This window comes from Mesitornis unicolor, unplaced genomic scaffold (genome assembly GCF_000695765.1).
Source record: "Mesitornis unicolor isolate BGI_N332 unplaced genomic scaffold, ASM69576v1 scaffold16011, whole genome shotgun sequence".
NCBI classification, from domain to species: Eukaryota; Metazoa; Chordata; class Aves; order Mesitornithiformes; family Mesitornithidae; genus Mesitornis; species Mesitornis unicolor.
Genome location: NW_010166000.1, coordinates 79,456 through 102,417, shown reverse-complemented (window position 1 = coordinate 102,417; position 22,962 = coordinate 79,456). Strand labels below are relative to the sequence as shown.

The 22,962-nt window shown below is 39.5% G+C and overlaps 1 protein-coding gene across 2 annotated transcripts in view; it reads left to right on the top strand.

Annotated features, from left to right (window-relative positions):
* The window catches only part of CTTN (cortactin), a 20,565-nt gene extending 15,919 nt beyond the window's left edge, over positions 1–4,646 (top strand). For both annotated transcript variants that reach the window (XM_010194824.1, XM_010194825.1), the window contains 4 exons: positions 2,152–2,241; positions 2,330–2,519; positions 3,447–3,518; positions 4,071–4,646. In XM_010194824.1, coding sequence (XP_010193126.1) covers positions 2,152–2,241; positions 2,330–2,519; positions 3,447–3,518; positions 4,071–4,207 — 489 coding nt within the window. In that variant the 3' untranslated portion in view covers positions 4,208–4,646. The remainder of the gene's footprint in view (positions 1–2,151; positions 2,242–2,329; positions 2,520–3,446; positions 3,519–4,070) is intronic.
* Positions 4,647–22,962: the final 18,316 nt, after the last annotated feature.

Here is a 22,962-nt window from a genome sequence, read left to right as displayed (position 1 = left end):
GGAAGCAGTTCTCCAGAATGGTTTAAGTGTAGTAACACAGGTTCTCATGAGTCACTGAACTGTTATGTATTCTCCCCCCACACTTCTCTCTCAGAAATCACTGTTTCTTTACTGGTTTTTTTGCTGTAAGTGTGGGTTAAATTCAAGCCGTTATGCTCGATTTTTTTCTTGTGCTTCATCAGAGATTCTGTTGCCTGGACACATGTGAAGTTTTGGGTTTTTTTCCAAAGCTGGTATTTAAATTTCACCGTAACCAGATGATTAACGTTCTTCCAGACCAAACATGTCCATGGTTAATTGTGTGGTTCTGCAGACACTGATGGAGGGGGACGAGGTGAAAGGGAAACTGAAATGGCACTGGGTGTGCTGCCACTTTCTCACGAGCTGAGCACGAAAAGGGGAAGGGATGTAAGCACACCATCCACAGATACTGTAGAGGGTGGAGATGGACTTTTGACTTAAGTGACCTTTATTTCTTTACGTGAACTTCCTTGCACAGACAGAAAGTTCTCACACTTAAAGTGTGTGGGCATACGTACTCCCACAGTGTGAACGTACATATGGACCGCATTCCTTCAAGAACCCTGTTTACTGGTAATCCTGGTTCTGATTTGCTTTCCACATATGTCACGTAGTCAACTGGTGTTCAGGGAGCTCTTCTTTAACTGCTGTTTTGAAGCAGTGGGTGCCTTGTGATTTAGCCAGCCTCTGGTACCTTAGAGAGTAAGGCAGGATGCTCTTCCACATGGGGCAGTTCAGTGTGGAAGAAACCCAGCCTCAGAGGGGACCATGCAATTTTAATGTTTTATGGCAATTACAGTGTGGCTATCCTAAACTGTATTCTGGATTGCAGAGACCCATTTCCTAGGACAAATTATTCAAACTGTTGCAGTCTTTGACGTTGTTAATGGATTGATAATATTTATTTTGTCCCCAAACTTAGATTTGACTTCTAATAAACATCATTTTAGTGTTTTTTTATCTGCAGCACAGGAGTTAAAAGTGGGGGAGGACTGGCTTGCATCAGGTCAGATTTTTTTTAATTTTTTTTTCCCAGAAAGCACAGCACTGAGCTTTGAGTTTTCTTCAAAGCTGCCTCTGTTCTCAAGACACACTTTGATTCTTTGTTAGATGTATTTTCTCTGAGCCATGACAAAGGAAAGGCAGAATTTTTTTGTGACAGAGTCCTATCACTTCATCTCTGGACTACAGTTTCTCCTGAGGACCCTTTAGGGAGTTATGGCTTGATGGATCTAAAAAACTATAGTGCAGTCTCCCATAACATGTATTCTCTTCTTTTTTTTTTTTTTCCCCCCTAATAAAGAAGAAAGCTTGGTCCTAGGTCTACAGTTTTCTTTTTTCCTATGGTAAAGAGAAGCAAAATGAAATAGTTATATAGCTAGCTTGCAGACTTTGTTTGTTTGTTTGTTTTTAAGTTGTGCAAGCCAAGTACCATTTCTTCTGCTGTGGTATCCTGGCTTTCTAATGATTGTGGGTTTGCCCTCCAATTCACAGGTGGGATGGCACAGTGTGAAGTGCTTGAGCACCACTTGATTCAGATCCACATTCTTTGTGTCACAGAATACAGTAGAAATACTGCTTTTATTTCTATCATGTATAACTCTTCTGAACATTTGAATTCCTGTATTGTCAGTATGTAGGACTTAATTTTGTCTACGCTCTTCAGTCTTTTGCCTTGACAGGTGCTTTGCAGACATGTAAGAGCTTGCAGGGTCATTTCTCATCAAAGATAATATATCAGTTGTATAATTAGAACATGCAGGCTTCAGGTTCTCTAAACTCATGCTAAAATGGGACATGAGGCCCAGCCAGCTAATGAACAGGATTAATATATTGAACAGAGAAACCCTGCAGCTCCTATGGAAATGTGCCAAAGAACATTGGGTACTCTGTTTTTAAACACATATATGTGTTGTGGTTTTTGTTTCTTCACTTCATTCACTATTTCTGAGGCTCTACTCTACAGCCAGTCTAAACCTTCAGACAGGTCTAATGATCCAGCCAGTCCAGTCCTCTTCTGCTCCCTGCTCATATCAGTTTGTGGAATATACTTTGTCTAGTTTACTGGAGGGGATTGTTTCTTGTTCTGTAATTAAACTGCACTGAAGTTTTTCTTTCCCTTCAATTAAGGAACAAGCTAAAGCCAAAAAACAAACTCCACCACCATCTCCTACCACACAGCCAGCTGAACAGAAGGCACCCTCAAGCCCAGTTTACGAGGTCTGTTAGAATCAGTCTCCTGGTTTTTGACCCTAAGCCTACGACCCTTCTTACAAAACCCTTACGAACCCCACGTGTATTTCTGCAGGATGCAGCTTCCTATGAAGCAGAGACTGCCTACAAAAATTCCAGCGCAACGTATTCAGCTGCACGTGAGCCAGAGTCTGGCTACAAAGCTGCAGAGTCAGACTACCAAGAAGCAGCGAGTCAGCGAGAGGCAGAATATGAACCAGAGACTGTCTACGAGGTGGCAGGGGCAGGAGACCATTACCAAGCAGGTACAGTGTTTGTTTCTGATATTGAAACCCTTTAAGAGAAAGATTTCCTTGGGCAGTGACTTAATGGATAGTTGTGCTGGTAGCACACTGTCCTAGATTTCTCAAGTCTTAGTCTGATGAGGCCTTTTAGATTTTCCATGAACAAATTTTAATAAGGAAATGGAGATCTGGCTAGAGCAAGGTTGAGATTACTTAACTTTTGTGAGCTGATGTTGGCATAATTACACTAGGTTGTCAGTTCAAAGCGAAAAGTAGGGGTAACCATTTGCATCCTGCATAACGCAGCTCATCTTGAGAAAAAAGCACAGCGATGGAGATTAGATGTGTGTTAAGCCAGTGCTGGCCTACCAAGCAAAAAATTCTGTCAGCAATTCTTGGACTTTGAAATTGATGTGATATGTTGTGTGCCTATGATGGAGTGGAGTAAGGATGTCAGAAACTAATGAAACTGAAAGAATACAGTTCTTTCGAATTCCTGTTTTTCTCATCTTTTCTGGTTACAAAGTGAGGGGTGAAGACTGCTTGCTCTGCTATGAAAACCTGGACATTTTAAACAGGCGCCTTCCTCCCCCCTCCCCCCAGCCCCAACATGCACACTAAACAAGGTATTAAATGTTCTGTTACACTGATCTTGGGCTCAGTTCTTCTGTCAAAATTTACAAAGTGTTACAAGGCTGATCATTTTATTTTATACTGTATTAAATGCTTGCTTGTGAATGTTTCCGTTCAGGCTTCAGTTGTGTGTGATTTAGGGAAAAATGTCAATTTCAGGAGGTATGTCAGCACTGCTGAAATCTTGTGTAGTTTGTTCCCTGCTTCCTGTGTCGGTTGGCAGTAGAATTAAAGGAGCACCACCACAGAAAAGAACTCCAGGTGATAGATAGTGTGCTTTGTGCTTTTAATTTTTCTTCTTCTCTCTCTCTTTAGAAGAAAATGCTTATGATGAATATGAAAATGAACTTGGAATTACAGCCATAGCCCTTTATGATTATCAAGCTGGTAAGCAAACCTTTTGTTTTTAACCCTGTCTTTGAAAACCCAGTTCTGCACAGATAAGTCTGGATTTTTCCTTTGCCTTGTAGTAATATATGGAATGAAGAGATGAAGAATTAGGAATTTAGTGATTTAGCAGTAGCATTGAGACTTCTGAAAACTACTAGTCACTGTCCCTGGAAATGGCGGGAGTTTTCAAAATCTTTTTTTAACCAAGTGTTAACACTCTAGTTAAACCCTTGGCATATGTAGTTGTTTAAAATCTTGAGGGGTTAACTCTGTGGAGATATCAAGAAAGTAAAGTGGTTCTTAGTGTGTTAGGTAGCAAACGTTGCTCTAAGTTAGAAATGCACCCAAAATGCAGTAGGTAAGAACTGACCACCTCATCACTTCAGAGGATGAGAAAGCATCCAGCTTTAGAAGTTGTCACTGCCCAGTGCCCTGATGAGAGAGGAAGGTGATGGGTGTCTGTTTATTCAGTGATGGTGGGTTGATAGGTGGGACTGTAGCGTGGACTGCTCCTGGGCAAATACTGAGCTGCTTCAACTCTCTCTCCAGCGGGCGATGACGAGATTTCCTTTGACCCAGATGACATCATCACAAACATAGAAATGATCGATGACGGCTGGTGGAGGGGTGTCTGCAAAGGCCGATACGGGTTGTTCCCCGCAAATTATGTGGAACTGAGACAATAAAGACTATTGTCTACTGGTTATGCCTTAATTCCCTAGTCAATAAATCTGACTTAATACACTACAAATCATGATGCTTTTCTGAGGATGGAGGGATATATACATATTGCTTTTATATTTAATACTTTGCTGATGCTTTTTAAAATGTTTATGCCACAGAAATCGCTAATATATTGTAACTACCATGTTCTTCACTAAGGCTCTTAAAGTGATGTTCATGCATTTGGAAACACTTCTCTGCCAAATTAGCAATTGTCATAAAAAGCCTTTTCGAGGACAATTAGCTCTCTGTTGTAATAGTGCATGTTTTACTCATGAGTGAGCAGATTTACTTAGTGTTTAAGTCTACTTAGTCTTCCACTAAATGTTTTCAGCTAAGAAGATCATGGCTATGCAGGCTATTTGCATTTCCACTAAGCAGAAGTGGGGAGGACTGGGGAGGTGCATAATTTTGTCTTTTCTTTTCTAGATAGTGCTTGAAAAAGCAAAGAAAATGCTTGAAAGTTGCAGCTAATGGCAGTTAATCAAATACTGTCTGATATTTATGGAATATTAATGTTATGAAGGAAACAGTCTGGTTACTTTTTCCTTCTCTTTTAAACTAAAGTTCCTTGGCTCTTGCATTGGTATTTTCTAATTTTTTTTTCTCCTGATCCTGCTCTTCCTGTTCGTGTTATCCCAGGGAGGGCTGCAAACACTCCAGCACTGATTGTCCTGAATTACTTTTTGGTTTTGTGTCACCCCTCTCTTTCCCAGGAGAACTTGGAAAAGTTACTACAGAAGTGTTGAGTCACACAGCAAGATTCCTACTTGTTCAGAGGGAAACTGGTATCCAAATCTGTGTGACTACCTATAGGAATAGTCTTGGTGCTGTAAACAGGAGAAAAAAAGGCAGGATGGAATTGCAGTTGTTGTGTGTGCAATACATCCTTTGTTCGTACGAGAAATGGCCTGCTGTGCAGTAATGATGTTTTATGTAACCATATTTGAGTCAAGGAATGTGAATACAAGTAATTAGATTTAAAACCCATATAAGTGATCTCCATTTTTAAACCATACAAGAGACAACTGTACTTCTTGTGTGTTCAACAGAAACTGCCAGTGATGTTCTACTAAAGAACAGAATTAAACCGGTTCTTTGCCAAAACTGAAACTCTTGTCGTTCTAGAAAGCTGACTTCACTGCAGGTTTAGGGTCCCTACCAAAGATAGCAAGTTGCATTTAATAGTGCACATGTTCAATGTCTGTACTGTCTGTTTCCACCTCCTGGTCTAAATGGGAATGGCAGAACTGTGTAGTAGCTAAGAAGGAATGCAAAGAGTTTTTATAAACTATGAATTTGGACCAACAGAATATAGAAGACCTGTTTAAAATGGTAAAATGTATAATGTATCTAGGAAAACGGCATCATGGTGAACCAATTCTTGGATGGTTGGGACAATCCTTAATGAATGTCATGTGTGTCATTATTACATATTTTTTTTCCTTTCCATGGTCTCATTTCTGTGTTGTATTTGCATTACTAGGGTTGGGTTTTATATGCAATTTATTTTATCCAATTTTGCATAGAACACCTCATAGGGATATGATTTTTGTAAATTAAATATTCAATAAACTTTTTGAACCATTTGCATGGAATATTTTTATATTTTTAAATTGCTTTTTCAGTCTGTTACGGATAGCTCATCTTGTCTCAAGCTTATCTGGGACCAGCTTGCATACAACAAATCCCTTCCTACAGAGAGCTGCTGCATGATGCCTGGTGCTGCCGTGAAGGGCACCTACATCCTTCTGGGTTGCTGCTGCCTTCTGCGTACTTCCCTTCCTCGGAAACCCACTTGCTTTGTCTTTTACTCCTCTCATTTGGGAATATTTAGATCAAAATTAAACTTTGGGTGAACTTAAAGGAGAAATGCTTTTTTTTGGTTTCCTTTTGGGAATGGTTTGTTTCGGGATCCGTTTCGTCTTTTGTTTTATGTGGCTGTTACTTCTGCTGAAAATACCAATGAGCAGGGAATACTGATGGCTGCAGGGCGTTGAGAGCTCCTGAAAACACAGCCATCAGTTACAGTCAAATAAACTTTTACATCACTTTAAAGCTGTTCTGCTTTCATTCCTGACAGGGATCCTTGAGTCAGGTGCTTCTCAAAGCTGCAGGAGTGCCCTCCCTTGCTGTCTAAGCAAGCCTGTGTTTTCTGGTTTCTAATCCTGAACTTTTCTGAGAATCTGATACTCTATGATGTGCTGCTGGAAATACTAAGAAAGAAAATCCTAACACCTTCTTTTCCAATTATTCTTTAATGCTACTACACTAACAGGAGATCCAAAGATTCAGAGCTCGCTACCATGAGTCCTAAAATACAGTGAGAGAGCCATGCTTGAACAAATAACTTGAAAACACATGACTTGAGAAGAGCTGTGCATGTACAGGTAGGCTTTCTGCACTAGAGGGTGTGTAGGGTGGGGTTATTAAAGCTTTACACTGCTTAAAAGCAAATTGGAAGGGGCCAGTGTGGGTGATGGGCCCATGGCCAGGAAGCAGCAGCCTCTGAGCCCTCCCTGGGCTTGACCTGGTGGCAAGACAAGGCTGCAGGGGGAGTGTGAGCAGGTAGGGCAGTGCCATGTGAAGAGCGGCTGCTGTGAAAAGGCCTTTCCATGTTTTTAGGGTGCAGGCATGTGGGATATGTCTCCTGTGTCAGAGACTAAGATGGGGAGGAACTGGGTTACTGAAAGAACGAGTTGGGTGACACTAATGGTATGGGTATTGAGTCTTGGGAGCTTATTCATGGATTGGCTCAACTAACAGAGAAAGTTTCATCTCTAATTTCAAGTACTAATGTCGCTATCGCAGTGCGGCAAGATGTTCTACAGTAGATTGATTTAATATCTTGTCAAGTATATTTAGGTAGCAGCGTTATGACTGTACTATTGCTACTACGAGATTAGATGTAGTCAAGTCTTGAAGTCTGAAGATAATTTGAGCAATTACTGCTGATGAATAAGAGTGATCCAAAACTCTTGCTGTTGGAAAAAAAAACCACAACCCACCCTAAATTGTGTGCATTTAGTATCAGAAGGGCTGGCTTAGCCCTCCTCCTGGATTACTAAAGTGAGCAGCAAGCAAGCCCCTTAATTTCTGTTAATGGATGTCTTAATGATTCACTGTCTGACTTTAGGGAGCCATTTACTTTCCTGGCAACTTGAATTCATCATATTGCTTCTTAATGCAATCCTGTTGTCACTCCTAAGCATGCAGGTGCTTCAGCTGGTAAAAGGCAGCAGCAGCACTGATTTTATTTACTGTCTAATCAATTGATGATTTTACACTTTGAGTGCCATTCTTCTAATTATAATTAAGCACACAGAGTAAGAACAGTCAAAGTATTTCTTTATATAAATATAGTATTGTATAATATTTCATTTGTGTATCTCTGCAGTAATTGCTAGCAACAATGAGGAGGATATTCTTAGAAAAGAAGTTACATGCGGTGTGGAGAAATTCTCACAGACATGAGATACCCTTGGCTATCCCACATTGCCACTTTGGAGCAGCAGAAACTGCAGCTACCTGAAATCCTGCTGGTGTTAAAACCCCAGCTGCAGGGCACAAGTGGCTGCTGATAGAGAGAATGGAAAGTTTCATGTCATACAGACTGACAGTATTTGTGTGTGCATATGGTAGTCCCACTTTCTGCCTGAGCATCTTCTCATGTTAATTGTAGGTAGCTAATAGCCTTCTTTTTACTCACTGAATAAGTTGTCTGAATTATCTCTGCCTTTCCTGCCAGTTTGGCAGCAACTTTGCTCTCATAGAAAAAGAGAAAGCTCTTGGCTAATGCGACGTCACCATCCAGCATCTCTCTTACTGTGATGGAGTCACCGCACCCACTGAGCAGGTCACATAAAGGCTGGCTGAGTAACGAGAGTGATGAAGACCCCTCTGCAGTGTGCGGGGTTTGCATCTCAAAGTCATTTCAAGAGCCTGGCAGAGCTTTACCAATGCATTTCTCAGATGCATTTTATCAAACCTCTCCTTAAGCTGCTGCTTTATTTTTAGTCTGCACAGATGGCAGGCTTAAGAGGATGGTGAAGAATGCTCCTGCATACAATTTATTTTATATAAAGCCTTGAAGCTGTGGAGTATTTTGCTGGGTTTTTATGTGCAATGGGCCATTACCAACTTGTTAATTTTGCCTAGATTTTCAATAGCAAGAATCAGCCTAGCTCCGCTTTGATTTTTAACCAAGGGAAACAGGAGATGGGAAATTACAAAATGAAGCACAGGGAAGTTCCTCTGAAGGGATAATTTGGCTTAGATAAAATGCATACCAGCAGTATTTCTTATTGCAAGCGGTCTGCAGTTTTTCCTGAACCTGGAAGGTTGATAGTCACAATCATCTCAACATATTCTAACTTTTAAGACCTTTTTCAATCAAGTAGAGCAAATGCTAGTTACCAAGGATATTTGTCTGAATACTACTTTTAGATGAGTGCTTTTGCAAATGCAGACTTAAAGCCACCTGTGATTTTCTTAGACTGCAGCCTATAATAGGAGCTTTCAAAGTGCAACCCATGGGTGGTTAATACCCAACCAGCAAGACAATGGCTTGTGGTATCAAGTTCAAGAACTGTTGCCATCTCAAGTAGTTGCTGCAGGCTTTCTGCATTGTAGAGGGACATGGAGCCTTCAAGATTTAGCTGCAATAATGTAGGCATGTTACTGTATGCTTGTCCATATCTAATCATCAACAGGATGCTAAAGACATGGAGCTTAATTTTTACTAAAGTTGAAGCAGCTTCCTCAAATTCTCCTCACATTGAGCACACCACTTCTACCATGATTTACAGACGCTGCTTTAAAGCCAGCTGGTGAAAGGGAAATGGATACATTAGTCCATGGAAAGAGGAAAAGAACAAAGATCGATCTCAACTGTGCAACGCTAAGTGTACAGAGTACTGCCTTGGATGGCTTCCGAAAAGGGAATTTGAATTGATCAAAATAGCTTTCCTTGACACATTTGTCCCAGAATCTGGAAAGCTCAGACAGAAAAGAGGCAAAGCATCTTCGACTGCCTGAAACTGCCTTGCACAGAGCAAGGGAACCTTAAAAAAGAGCTGCATGGTGACCTAGTACAATTTGCCACAAAATGAGAGTTTAATGCCCATTTTCTAAATCAGCCAAAGTTAATTTAACAGTTACTATTATTTAAGTAGCCAAAGAAAATCTAGCTATTATTTCAGCTGTTTCCGTTATCTAAGCCCACTGAAAATGGGAAGCAGGGGCTCTGCCTGCAGGGACCTGGAGCTGATCATTCTCTCTTGCATTTGAGCTGGCTGTTTGAATGGCAGCCATCTATCTATATGCTTATACAAAAAGAAAGGGACTCTGGCACTTCAAGGTTAAAAATACCACTTTGTTAGCCTTCAGCTGAGGTCTGGTGCCAATCTGCTCCATAAAGGCTCCGAAAAGCAGGAAATCACAGAACTGTGGAGTTAGATGCCTTCACCTCTTCTCTTTCTGCTGGTAAATAAGGGTGGCCAAATCACAACTGAAGAGCCAAAGAGTGGCTTTGAGAATGCCTGTCCCCTCCAAGCTGTGCTTACTGCTCAGCCCAAAGCTCAGGGGATGGCTACACTCATTTTGGCTGATCATAAACTTGTATTACAACTCCCACCATAAAAAAAAAGGATGACAATCCTCACAGTTGGGCTCACACAACTTCCCAGTTCAGCATTTTCAGTGTTCCAGATTTTGGGATCTAGATGTTTGAAGCAGTGCAGTGTACTGCAAAAATACAAGATGTCAGAGATACTGAAAATTAAAAGCTAAACAAGGTTAATGAGTTATCTAGACAGCAAGATTCACTTGCTGAGGAGTCCTTAAGAGGACTCCACTTAAGAGGAGTCCTAAGTAAAGAATAAACTTGAGGCTAATGCCAAGTCAGGAGCTAAGGCATCACCAAGATTCATATTTAATTGATTTTCTTTTAAAAGGTTTGTAAGACCTATGCCTACAAAAGCTTTAGAGAAATTACGCAGTTTGCTTTCATGCCCTTTTTGGCAATAAGGCTACAGAGGCTAAATAATATTACCTTTGCTCAGCCTAGTTGTGAAGATGTCAGGTAAAAAGCTTCATTGTTTTTGTTAATAGCCATTTTTGTCACTGCTTTGAGCCTAGTAAAGCTGTCACTGAATAATTATTAGAACTTTTTAACTGGGTAAAGAAATACTTGGCTTCAACAGCATCTGTGATAAGAGACCAGGCCTGGAAGCAGTCAAATGTAGGAGCATGTGCTGGAGGCACTGAGGCAGGAGCAAGTTCGATGCCAGCATCCACCTTTTGCCCACATCATTCCTCTGTGTGAAAAAAACGTGTTACGTTCTTTGGTGAATTAATGCTCAAAATGTTAAGCTAGCCTAAAAGAAGACCGTGGTAATTTTATAGCCCTATGGAGTAATTGATGAGTGTTCAAGTTCAGCATGAATTTCTGCCTGAACACATTACTCCACAGCTGCTGGCTCATTCAGTGGCATCAGAGGTGCTGTGCTGTGAAGAGCAGGACTGTGCTGTCCTCCACATAGGCTGTGTTCCGTAGCTCCTGTGATGTTTCCTTACCTTACGGAAGTACAGGGGGTGATGTTTGCTACGCTCACAGAACAGTTTCTCATGTTAACAGCCTGGTGTTAGTGATGATACCTGGAAAACTGTATAGCTCTTCCAAAAGAGTAACTCTTCACTTGGGTGCAACAGCGTAAGATAGGACCTAAATTGCAAACAAGATTTGTTTGCCTTAGAAAAAAACTCGTCACACTGAGGCTTACCTTTCCATTATAGTTGCTGCCTGGCCCTGTGTGCCCGATGTCCTTTGATGTGATATTTTTGCCAGTGAGGTTGTGTATTACAGCACCCTGCTCTCTTTCACCAGCATGAGATCAGCTCTTCTGGCTGCTGCTGTGGGTGCTATGGGTGCCTTTGTATGTGTGTGCCGTACCTGCAAGCCATGTCCAGACAGTCCCTCCTGCCCCATCAGAGAGTTACCATCTCAGCTCCTGGCATTGCTGGTGTGCCTATGCAGTTAACTCAAAGTACAGCATTTACAGCATCTGAACTTTTCCAAATGCTCAATTGTATCTGGTCACATGGGGCATTTTTGTGTTGAAAATGCTCCTGGTAAATGCAGATGCTGTTACTGCAGTTTGGGTGACTGCTTTAAACTGCATACCATCTGCCAATTGTCCTCCCAGATTTCACACTGCGATCTGAAGAAAGGTCCGGTTGTTAAACACAATCCTCTGTGCACCCCTCTGCATGCTGGTGTCCTCTTGTAGTATCCATAGTTTCTGATTTGACATCTCCTACTTTTGGTACAATAAAGGAGAGCGATGGTGAGAGCAGTATCACACTTGAGCTTGCTTTGCCCAGCGTGTGCTGTGCTGAAGCGTTGCCATTCTTTCTGTGAACTCCTGGCCTTGGCTGTGCTGTGAAGTCCTTCCTTGGCAAGATAAGGCCACGATACGAGTATGATTTAGATGCTGGTAGCTACCAAGGGCTACTACAAAATCCCTAGGTAGCGCTGTAACAGCTTGAGATGTCCTTGTTTTATGATGGATTGACCATTGCTGGGCAATATTACTGTGAGAGAGAAGTCAGGTGAACTAATTCTACCTGTGACTGTTCAAATAGTTTTGATTTTTTTTGGCCAACCTCATAGTTGATACAGAATCATATGCTGATTTGTGTTGGAAGGGGCCTTAAGTATCATCTCCATGAAAGAATATTTTGGATCATATTCAGATCTACAGTCATCTATGATAAGTAGTTGCTGTAAGTGAAAGTGATGCTGTGTTGGTTTTTCTAAGTAAGGTCCAGAGTCTAGCATTTAATATAAAAGATTTTTCAGGTCTGTGTTTTTTAAGCACTTTTATATGCAAGATCAGCTAATGTTCCCTTACTGTCATACTGAGAACCAGCAGGAGAGAGCAGTTCTGTCCCCAGGTGACACTTTCCAGGTCTGTTGGCCACCTTCTCTCCTTCAGCATGCCATTCCTTGTCCTAGCTCACCTGCTTACTAATTTTCTTCAGCAATGTATGTTCATTTAACCCACATGGTACTAGATAATTACGTGCTCATTTACATTTGTACTACTTCTAGCATTGTTATTAATGTTTCTATTAGTCAAACGTACATGTTCATCGGTGCCAGGCAGCCCTGGACATGGGCCTACACACATCCCAGCCTAATCAGTGCTAGTAGCTTTTCCCAGGCACACAGAGTGCTATTACCATTTCTGGTAAAATATCAACTACCACATGTATCGTCTTAGCCCAAATTCCTCTGTTTATGCCAGCTAGAAAAAAATCCTCATTAACTCAGCCTCTCAGGGCTCTGGCTCCCTTGTGTTTGCACAACAGTGAAAGAAACCTTAATGTGGTCAACAAAGCACTGATAAAAATAAAGGCAATCAAAATCTGAATGTAGCAATGTAAGAACTCAAATACAGTCTGGTAGTATTCCAAGTTTATAACGACATTTCCCTACTAAATATTGGGTCTTACTGCCATTGCAATCTGGAACCAAATTCTCCAGTGAGCTCATTCTAAGTCTACTGCTTTTAGAATTGCATTGCTGCTAATTTGCACTTGAACAACATTTTTCTTTGTAAACCATAGATGTTAATTTTGGCCTTTGGCTTTGCCAGTGAAAACTACAAATGGATCCAAAGTAAAATTTTCGTATATTGAAGTTGTAAGTATCCATATATACCAAGAAAATACTGTTTATATTGTAGGGGTTCTGAACATATCAGAAGTAGTTAATTAAATCTTGCTCTTTACTAGTCCTGTTGCTTAGACATTGTTGTTTTAACATTTGTCTCTGAACTTAATAGTTAGGTGTGTATGACAGTACAAATATCCAACCCTTACACAATTAAGATCACCAAAAGATAGGTTGCAGCAGCACCTACTACCCCCGGTGGTAATTAAAAGAGACAAATCATAATTGAAGTTGGGATTTCAGCAATGTACATGAACTTGTAAAAAAACAGCAGCTGGTTTTTTTGGTAGGTTTACACATACCAAAGCTTAGCTACAGCTCCAGTGCTCCCAGTCTAGACAACTCCTTTAGCTATCACTCCACACAACATTTACTACGTGTGTAGCACCTATCTCCACACATTTGCCATCTTTTTCTCCTGCTCCTTGGAGCAGTTTCCCTTTCCCCTGTAAGCAGTGGTCAGAGGGGCAGGAGGTAGGAGCATATGCTCAGGCTTTAGCTCTGTAGGCCTGGTATAACTTGCTCAGGAGAGTTCTCTAGTCACTTATATGCATCATTAAAATTAGCTAATACTTAGAGCCCTATGGATTAGTTTTTTAATTAATTCAGTAAGTCAGATCATCTGCTAGTAATACCATTCTACTGTGTCTTACCACCTAAAATGCATGTTCTTCTGAATATAAAATCACAGAATCACAGAACGTTAGGGATTGGAAGGGACCTCAAAAGACCATCTAGTCCAATCCCCCAAAATGCTTTTGAGCTGTGCCCAGAGGAATTCTCTTAAGCATTTTTTTTTTAAAAGGTTTTTTTGGGTATCAATCATGGAAAAGTATTTAATGTGAAGTAGAAAGCACTGGAAGAAAAATAAGAAATACACATCTAGGAAGAGCAAGAGATTAGCCAGGAAAAAGAAACCATCCCGAGTAAAAGTAGTGATAGTTGACCAGGCAGCAGCAGGATGACTTTCCTTTTTGAACGTTTCCACTTTTCATTAACATGAGCAACTGTCAGCCACCTGCCTACAACCTTTGCTTGCCTGAATTCCCCTGTAAATGCTGTCCTAGATGACAAATACATTCAAGTCCTTCTGAAAATGTTACTCAGATCTCTGGATAGTCTTGATGCCCCATCGCTCTTAATGCGCTGTAGAAAAGTGTCACCAAATAAGCCAGCACCTGCCCCATCTCAGCTGTGCAGTGTCCTGCCAGCCTTCCCAACCCAAATTAACCAGCACAGCTTCTCTGAGAAGCACCAAGACTTCTAACAAGGCTGGTTTTCCAATTTGCTCTGCAATTTCCCCAAATTTTGCTTTGCAGCATTACAACCCCCAGTGTTCAACAGTTCTTGGACTTAAAATTCAAACTAACAGAATGAGTTGGTTTTATCTTGTGGTAGGTTTTCTTTGAGCCTCCATTTACAATTCAGGAATAAAACTTATTATAATAAATCAAAGTACTCTAAGTGAGCAAATATAATGAAATATTGTCACTATCCAAGCGGATAGCAGCACTAATATCCTTATTAGCAGCCCCCACTCATGCCTTTTTCAACCCACTGCCACCAGATCAAGACTGCTGCTTAACAACAATGCTGGATCCAGGGTAGTGATACTTTTTCTTTCTCTCTCTTTTCTCCTTCTCATGTACATAAGTTTTGTATGAACCGTGATGGCTCATTTGGAGAGTAGTTTCATTTGCCAAAGCGTGGGATGAGACAGTTCCTGAATTTTTTTTTTTTTGCCTTTCAAATCTCTGAAAACCATTCTTTGTAGGATTTCTTACTGTGGTTAACTAGACCAGAATTTTCCCCATCTGATAAAACATCCCCTGGTTAAAAAGTTTCCTTCACCTGTTATTTAATAGTTGAAAAACATAAGAAAATTAGTAGTTTTTGCTGAAAATTAAGCTTTCAGGCTTTATAGAAATTGCTACAAACTTTCTGCTATCCTTGCGCACAAGCTGAACTAAAATCCCAACCCTAGTATTTGCCCTGGTAACTTCTATTCTAAGGTGAAGGAAGAAAGGGGATGACCTGACTTAGGACTAGACAGCTTGGAAAAATAAAAATTTTTAAACGCGTTGAAGCAAAATAGGCTGAAAATAAAAAAAACTTACCCTTAAAGAGTCCAGGGAAAGGATGAGACTTCCAGTTTGAAAGCTCTGGCCCCAGCTCTTTCCGAGGGAGGCACAAGAACTATCCTACCTCATGGTCCTTCTCTTTTATGAGCCTCATGAATAAGCACTTGACCAGGCAATAAACACTCGGGAGGGGAGGGTGAAATGCCTCTGAATGGTGGTCAGGTGCCTTTGCTTGTCATAATTTATGTTATCATTAGCAGGATGCTGGCAAAGGAATTTGTGGTGGATCAGGCCTCACACCAGACACCTGGTGATGTCCATCACTTTGAATTTCAGTAGCTTTCACCTAATATGAAATACATCTTGCAGAAAGACTGGCTTGCTCTGGTGCTGTAACGTGATAGAAAGGAAGCACGGTGCATGGTGGTGCCATGTCTACCTGGGTGCACCTGTGCCAATGCACCCCGATGCTCTGGTGCAGGTGCAGCATCCTGGGAGTCCCGTTCCCCTTCCCTGGGTGAGGGCTTATTGCACCCTCAGTCTGTTCTGATAGCACGAGGACACCCTGTTACGGAGAGATGTGTGAGAAGGGAGTTATGTCCACAGAGCCATCTAATAAAATCTGTCAAGAATAACTGAAATTTGTTTCTCTTTAATTTGGGTAATACAAACCCTGGTGTTTGCTTTCCTGGCATTTATTTTTTTGCAGAGATCTAGAATATGATGTCAGCTGTGATGTGATACACATGAACACTCCTAGCTACAGTGGGCAGCGTCTCAGTGATGCCAACATCAATGAAGATCAATGGTCTTATAGTCTTTAGCTGTTTTATTTATTTTTATTAATTTTTTTTAAAGGACAAAAGAATTCATGAAAAATGAACAGAACTAGGCACTTCCCAACAGCAACAACATGGCTAGGGGCTGAGTCCCTGAGTTAGGTGATTTTGAATTTAATCCCTAATGAGTTGCAGCCCAAACACCTACTTTTATGTTAACAGGAGGATGTGCAGCTGTTGAGAGGTGGCAGGATTTTATCCTTCCTGAAGAAGCCAGTGCCAGTACATGGCTCCTGTCCCCTGAAATTTAACACTGCAGCTTAGTGTTAGGTTTTACATATCCTAAATGTGTGTCCCAAGTTTTGTTTCTCTGCTCCAGTGCTTTATCTAGTCCTTCATTATTTATCTAGTTATTATTTTTAAATGTAAAATATATAATCACCTTCTGTAGCAGGTGTAGCAATCCATGACAGCTGGGCTTCCCAGTTGCCAATGCCTCATGTCCCACCCTGCTCTCCAATGAACCAGACTCATCCTGTGAGCCTTTGCAGCCTCTCCTGGGCCAAACAATTTGAGATTCTATAAAACAACGGCTTCACGTGGAAGGTGCCATCCCTCATTGCACAGTGCAAATGCTTCAGTCCAGTAAGGACACACTGGTTTAAAGCCTTTGTCCATCTTCCCCGCTAAGAGGACTGTCCCCTGGGCTAGGCTGGACTCCCACCACTCTCTTTTTTTTCCCAGCCCACCTCATGGCTTCAGCAGAACAGTTTGCAAGAAGATGCCCAGGGTACGATGCATGCTGTGAGAAATAAACACAGGACTTCTCAATTTATGGACTTTAAGCACCTGAGGTCATGAACTCCCATGCTATTCCTTGTAGGAAACTGCACCGCAGCCCCGCTTTTCTCGTAGTTAGGACTTTCTCCCAGTTTCCAATCTGAATTTATTCATCGCCAATTGGTAACATGTTCTTCTAGCGCTGATGTTCCTTTCAGTTAAAATCCCTCTCCTGGCTGTTCACCCACTCATGTGAGTGGGAAAGGCAGACATCTCATTTCAGCCTTCTCTTTGCTTGGTTAAATAGACCAAGTAATTTCAAAAGCTGCTGTAAGCCCCCGCTCACAGTATCTCACTGGCAGCTGGTTCCCACACCTATCCCAATTGTACCCGTTGCAGATGAGCTCCTGTGAACGCCCTTCAGCCCACTCGTATTAATAGGTCCTTATTTCTTGTTGAAAATGCCTCGCTTTTTTCATGGCTATATATTGCACATGTCTTTATCAAGACAGAGTTTTCTCTTTCTTGCTGTCTCCTCCAATGGTTTAGTTCCATGGATTCATGGTGAGATTTTCTGCTTGGTGCATTTTCTACAAGCAAATTTTCCTTTTTCCATTGCACTGGTCTTTCAGGTGTATAATATGCTAGATTGATCTTCCCTGAGAATAAACCAGGCCTGTCGTCAGCACAGTTAATACACACAGCTTTAGGTCTAGCATTAGTGACTTTTCTTTAAAGGGCTGAAGGTTGCCTAACAGTACCAAGGCAGTATGAGAACACCCGGAGGACTGAGGACATGTGCAGAAATGATAGACTGAAGGGCAAGGTGTGTCAATGATCTGCTTTGAATACACATAGCATTGAAAGTTTTTTCGCTGAATGAAAACTTAATTTCTAAAAATTGCAAAGTGTCTTCTAGAAGTCACCTACCCTTGTTTCAGGTCTTCTCTGTAATGCAGAAAATTAGCATTATTAGTGATTTCAAATGTACAGCATGTAATCTGTTACTGGGTCACTATAAAGTCTTACAGGTGAATTAAATATATTTGTGGAATGTTGCACACCTTAAAACTAACATCCACTATGTTGTAAAGAAAAAAAGTGCTGAGACAGACAGAGCAAATAGAGATTAAGGGACACAGCATGGCTTGAAGGAGAAAATAAACTTCTAATCATGATAGTATTTTTTTTTGCACAATTAGACACACAGCTCAAATTTGACTGTGTCCAGATATAAAAGAAGTTATTTTTGTTCATTTATCAACACTCCATGTTCTAAGTAAATGACACCAAGTTCTGTCTCAACCCTCTTTCTATCTGTTCTCCTCTAATGCGAGCTTTGGAGCTCTCACCTTGACTTCACCACTGCACATCTGAAAAGGTGCAGCTTCAAATGAGACCTCAAGGTGCACTAACAAGGTCAGAACAAAATGACAAATGAATGACATGGCCACAATAGTTCCTTGCTACATATTTTCTAAGGGGTAAGTTCAGTAGGGAGTACCATGTCTGGCACTTCTCGAAATGCACTAAGGAGAACTGCGTGCCTGTTTAGGGAGCTGTGAATTCTTTACCTTACGGTAATGAGGCAAAGCGTCCCTCAGGATTTGTTTTGAAGGAGAACATCCTTAAGGAAAATGAATCAAAGGATTCAGAAGGCTGTGCAGCAGAGAGGTTACCTCCTCTCCCCCAAACCTCTGTTTCAGCTATTCCAAGGCCTTTTTTCAGCAGTTACAAGAAATTGCTTTAAATGTCTTTTAAGTATATAAGGAAGCTAAGAGACTAGAGACAACTAGATAATGCAAAAATATCAGTGGAAAATGACCCATTAAAACATGAATTACAGTTTGATACTTCTGTATATTGTATTCTCTTCAGATTTTCAAAGCAAAAAGGTACACTGCAACATTTATTCCAATACATTTTTAAGCACATGCAACACTGGTGTCCTATTTGTACATTAATATCTAACGCTGTCCAAGAACCTTTACATGAAAAGCATACAAGAACTCAGACACATGTGCACATATTCCTTCTAGCATTAGTCCTGAGGAAAAACTTAAATTTTACTTGAGAAACCAAACCTCAGTTCTGCAAGTACATCTGGGAAATAACCCACCAGCTATTCTGAATGAATTCCTAGCCTAAATACCTTGCACTCTTTTGCAGTTTGGATCTGAAACATCCGCTGTTCATCACATTGCAATGTTTGAAATCATTCAAAACAGTCCAAGATTTGCAGCACTGGAGACAAAAACTATATTCTCATTAAAAAACATGCTTGATGCAAATGAAGGATCATGTGGAGATGCTGACGTTTGAAACATAAAATTGTTAAAACATAACCACATGTGAACTAGAAAACACATTACAGACCTTTAAAATTTCTCATTCAGTGTATAATTTATGTAATTATACAGTCAGGCTTTTCTATTCTGACCTAAATATCCAGGCCAACTTACAATAATAAAAAAATCTGCTAAAATTACTTCTTGTAGAAAGATTGGTAATCGTTTAAAATAAATACAGATTTTAAGAGATCTTCTATTGCTCTGAGACTATGCCCATCAGGTTCCACTAGATGTCAGCACTATAGAACCAGTTGGTTTCAGACTTAAAAGCATGAAGTCCACTTAGTTTATTTATTATCGTTCCCTTGTCTGTGAAATACAGTACATGTCAACTACACGAACAACCAAGTATTTCTAGTAGTAAATGGAACTCAAAATAACAGTCACATTTATTTCCTCCCCTCCTCCATTTATTTGATTTGAATTGAGGACTTCAGATCAGTCTCCTAATGCCGAAAATGTTTTGAAATAAGTAACTAATTTCAGTTTTTCTAACCATTTTTCCTAATGCAGTGACATGGACTTTTCACTTCAAAAAACCAGCACTACACCCTCTTTTTGTCAGGTACTGCAGTACCTCGAAGATAAAGCTCTTTATGTTAAATACAGTGTAGTTGATCCAGGTCAAAAATTATAAGGCACGTACATTTTCTATTTTAAACCACATGTTCTGAAGTATTGTTACAGTTGTGCTATTCTGGATGGCCCAGCATAGCTACTTTTTTTGTTTTCTTTTCATGGTTTTGAACAAAACGAATGAAAGACCACGAAATGCAAAAAAAAAAACCCAAAACCAAATACAGAAAAATACAGAACACCAAGAACGAAACAAAACACAACACACTGATACAATGTACGCTACAACAGTAATGATCAAATCTTCTCATTTCTTTGACCAACAAAGCATTGAGAATTGCAAAGCATTCTTTGTTTTGGGCTGTAGATACCTGACTTTATTTAGATACACAAACGTTTATCACTGGATTGCCACAATACCTGAAATAAGAAAAAAAAAGGCTGATTTTTCTTCTAACTTTTTTTTAACAAAACAAAGCTGCCAAGTAATTGTTGTTGGAAAAATATGAGAGAAATAGTAGGTAGAACTGGATGAACCAGAACAACATCGAAGAGAATAATAGTTAAGGAACATATGAAACCAAAGGGCAACAGTTCTAGGCATTTATTCTGATATCTTAGAAAATAAAAATAAAAAATATTCTTCATTGCATCACCATTTAAAGATAGAAAACCAAATTTTTAGATTAAGCCAAAAGAAGATGTGAATTGTTTCCTTTTTTTTTTTTTTCCATTTCAAACCTTGTTTATTCACAGTACAAATATACCCCGCTGGTACATTTCTTTAGTCACAAGATGCACAAAGTCTGATAAGAAGCACTGTTCCCTTTTCCCCTCTGTAAAGCTGCTCAGCCCTACAAAACCTCCAGCCCCTCCCAAACTTTTCAGTGCCTTATTAAATTGCAGAACAGATCCAAAATCGAGTGCCTTATACGAGCAGTAGTACTAAGTTGAGAGCATGCATTTCAACACACACGCTCAGCCAAGAAAAAAAATAGTCAATCATTATTTGAAATCCACCTTAAGGCAAATAGATAAGTATTTTTCTACCTCTAGCTGAAAATTTTTACTTTTCCAATTTCAGACATGAATCTGAAATTCGTAACATGAACTAATGTTCAGCATAAAGAATGCTTTAACCAAAAAGAAGAAATGAAGAGGAAATGTTTTTTCCCAACAAGAAATCAATTATTTTGCCTTAATTCTACCTACAGTTTGTTAAAGCATTTTATGCGCTTTCAATAACATCAGATTGCAAGTTTTTTGGCAACTTTTTGTTTTTTTAATAAAAATTCAGACAGTGTTCTCTGTTTGCAATCAGAACCACAACCTTAGTGCAATATTATATTTATTTCTTACAGTAATTTTGGTTGCCATACAAGAGTATTAAGGATTGGGGAAAAGTGCAAGTTACAGGAGCTTGATTCTTTTAATCAGTCGAAATAAGAGGAATTAAAGCACAAAAATTACAGCAACATAGATAACGTGAACACAAGTTGTTACACAAACTATAGCGAGAAACATATTAATATCTAGAAAAGAAAATAAAAGAAATAATGTAATGGAAAAATTATCAATATTTGTGGCTCATACACATAATCATCGCCAGATCAACTGGGTAATGCTTTTTAAGAACTGAGGAAAAAAAAAATCACTATTTTTATTAACTTAAGTACCACAAATAATTAACTTTTGTGATATGTAAATTCTGTAAATCAACAGTCACATCTAGTCATTTTATAATATATGAATTAAACTTAAAATGTTCTCAGACACCTAGGGAAAGGAGTCTGTGCAGTTATACACAATTTACATCTTGTAAGATTTTGGTATTGTATACACAAATATTACAGAAACTAGGCATGTAAATGCAATTTATTTAAATTACAGTATATAAACAAAAGTTGATCCTAAAACCCAGAATATCATAACGTATTTCATAGATCTCTAACAACTTGGTTTTCACTATCATAGTAGCATGAAATAAATGGGTCTTCTCTCCTCCCCCCAACATTTCCAGACCGATGAAAATACTCGGAGGCAACGTCGTATCTGTTACTATTGCTTTCTGTAGCAAAATCATCACACAGAGCTAGAGACCAATTCATCCTGGCCGAGGTGTATTTTATTGGTGAAAGCAGGTCCTCTCAGGTCTCCTCACCTTTACTTTGTAAGACACAATGTAAAAAATAAATTATTTCATTAGCTCTTTAATGCGTTAAAACTTCTTCTCTGCTAATTGTACTGTACCTATTCTTTCAGTACCTGAAAAGAGACACGAGCAAGAAACACACCTGTGTAAGAAAGGGATTACCGTCAACCGTAATTTACCGTGTATGTCAGCACTTGGTCAACATAAATTCAACAAGAAGGTTGTGATTAAAAAGCAGCTGAAAAGTCAACTTCTACATTTTCTTCAACTACCGTATTTTCTAATGTATTTTCTGGCACATGTTATAGAGGTAATATCAACTGTACCCGAAGAAACAAAAAAAAAAAGAGCATGGCATTAGTGGTTTATTTACTGAATTCTGTCATATCACCAAATGGAAGACAATGATGGCTAAATTACCATTTTTACACTTCTTAAAGTACTTGATGGCCTCAAGTTGCCTGTATCGACTATCTGAATGAAACTGCCATTTCTACACCACCTACGGAAAAATTCAGTACTCTTGAAAGTAAAATGCCTTAGTACTTGATTTTTATTACAAGATTACTTGGAACTTTCAAATACAAATATAGCATAGTAACAGATGTTAAGTCAAAAGATCTGTTGTTCCGTAAAGGGGGCAGGAGGCTAAATAAGTTGCTTTTTTATGAGTATCCAATGCGTTGGTAACTATAACCACTTTTGAAGAAATATTCATCCTCCTTTGTAGAAGTTCTAGCAAAGATAGAAAATATAACACAGCTCTGCTGGTTCAGATGCATCCAAATGAGGTTGATTTTAAAAAGGTCAAGACTTTATAATTATTCCACAGAAATAGTAGTAAACCACAAAAGTTTTTTTTGTTGTTTTTTTTTGTTTTTTTGTTTTTAACTTTCTAGCACTGAAGTGGCACAAAGGCTGCCCAGTAGACCAGCCACTTATTTTCTTAAAATATTGTGCTTATAAACTATCTGTACAACTATTTAAACTTGCAGTAAAGAAAGATATTTAAAATGCTAAACTTTATGTACTCATACTAGGGCTGTTGCAGACCTAATTAGACACTTGTTTGTGAGCAAAAATAATCACAATAAAAAAATTAGAGATAGGCTGGACCATATCAAGGACCATATCAAGGAAAGAAAGTTCAGGTACCTTGCGAAATGTAAGAGAACCTGAAAGTATGGTAGGTAGGCAGTCTAGCCATCCACACATAATTTACCCACCTTGAACATCTTGAATATTATGTTAATAAAGACCTA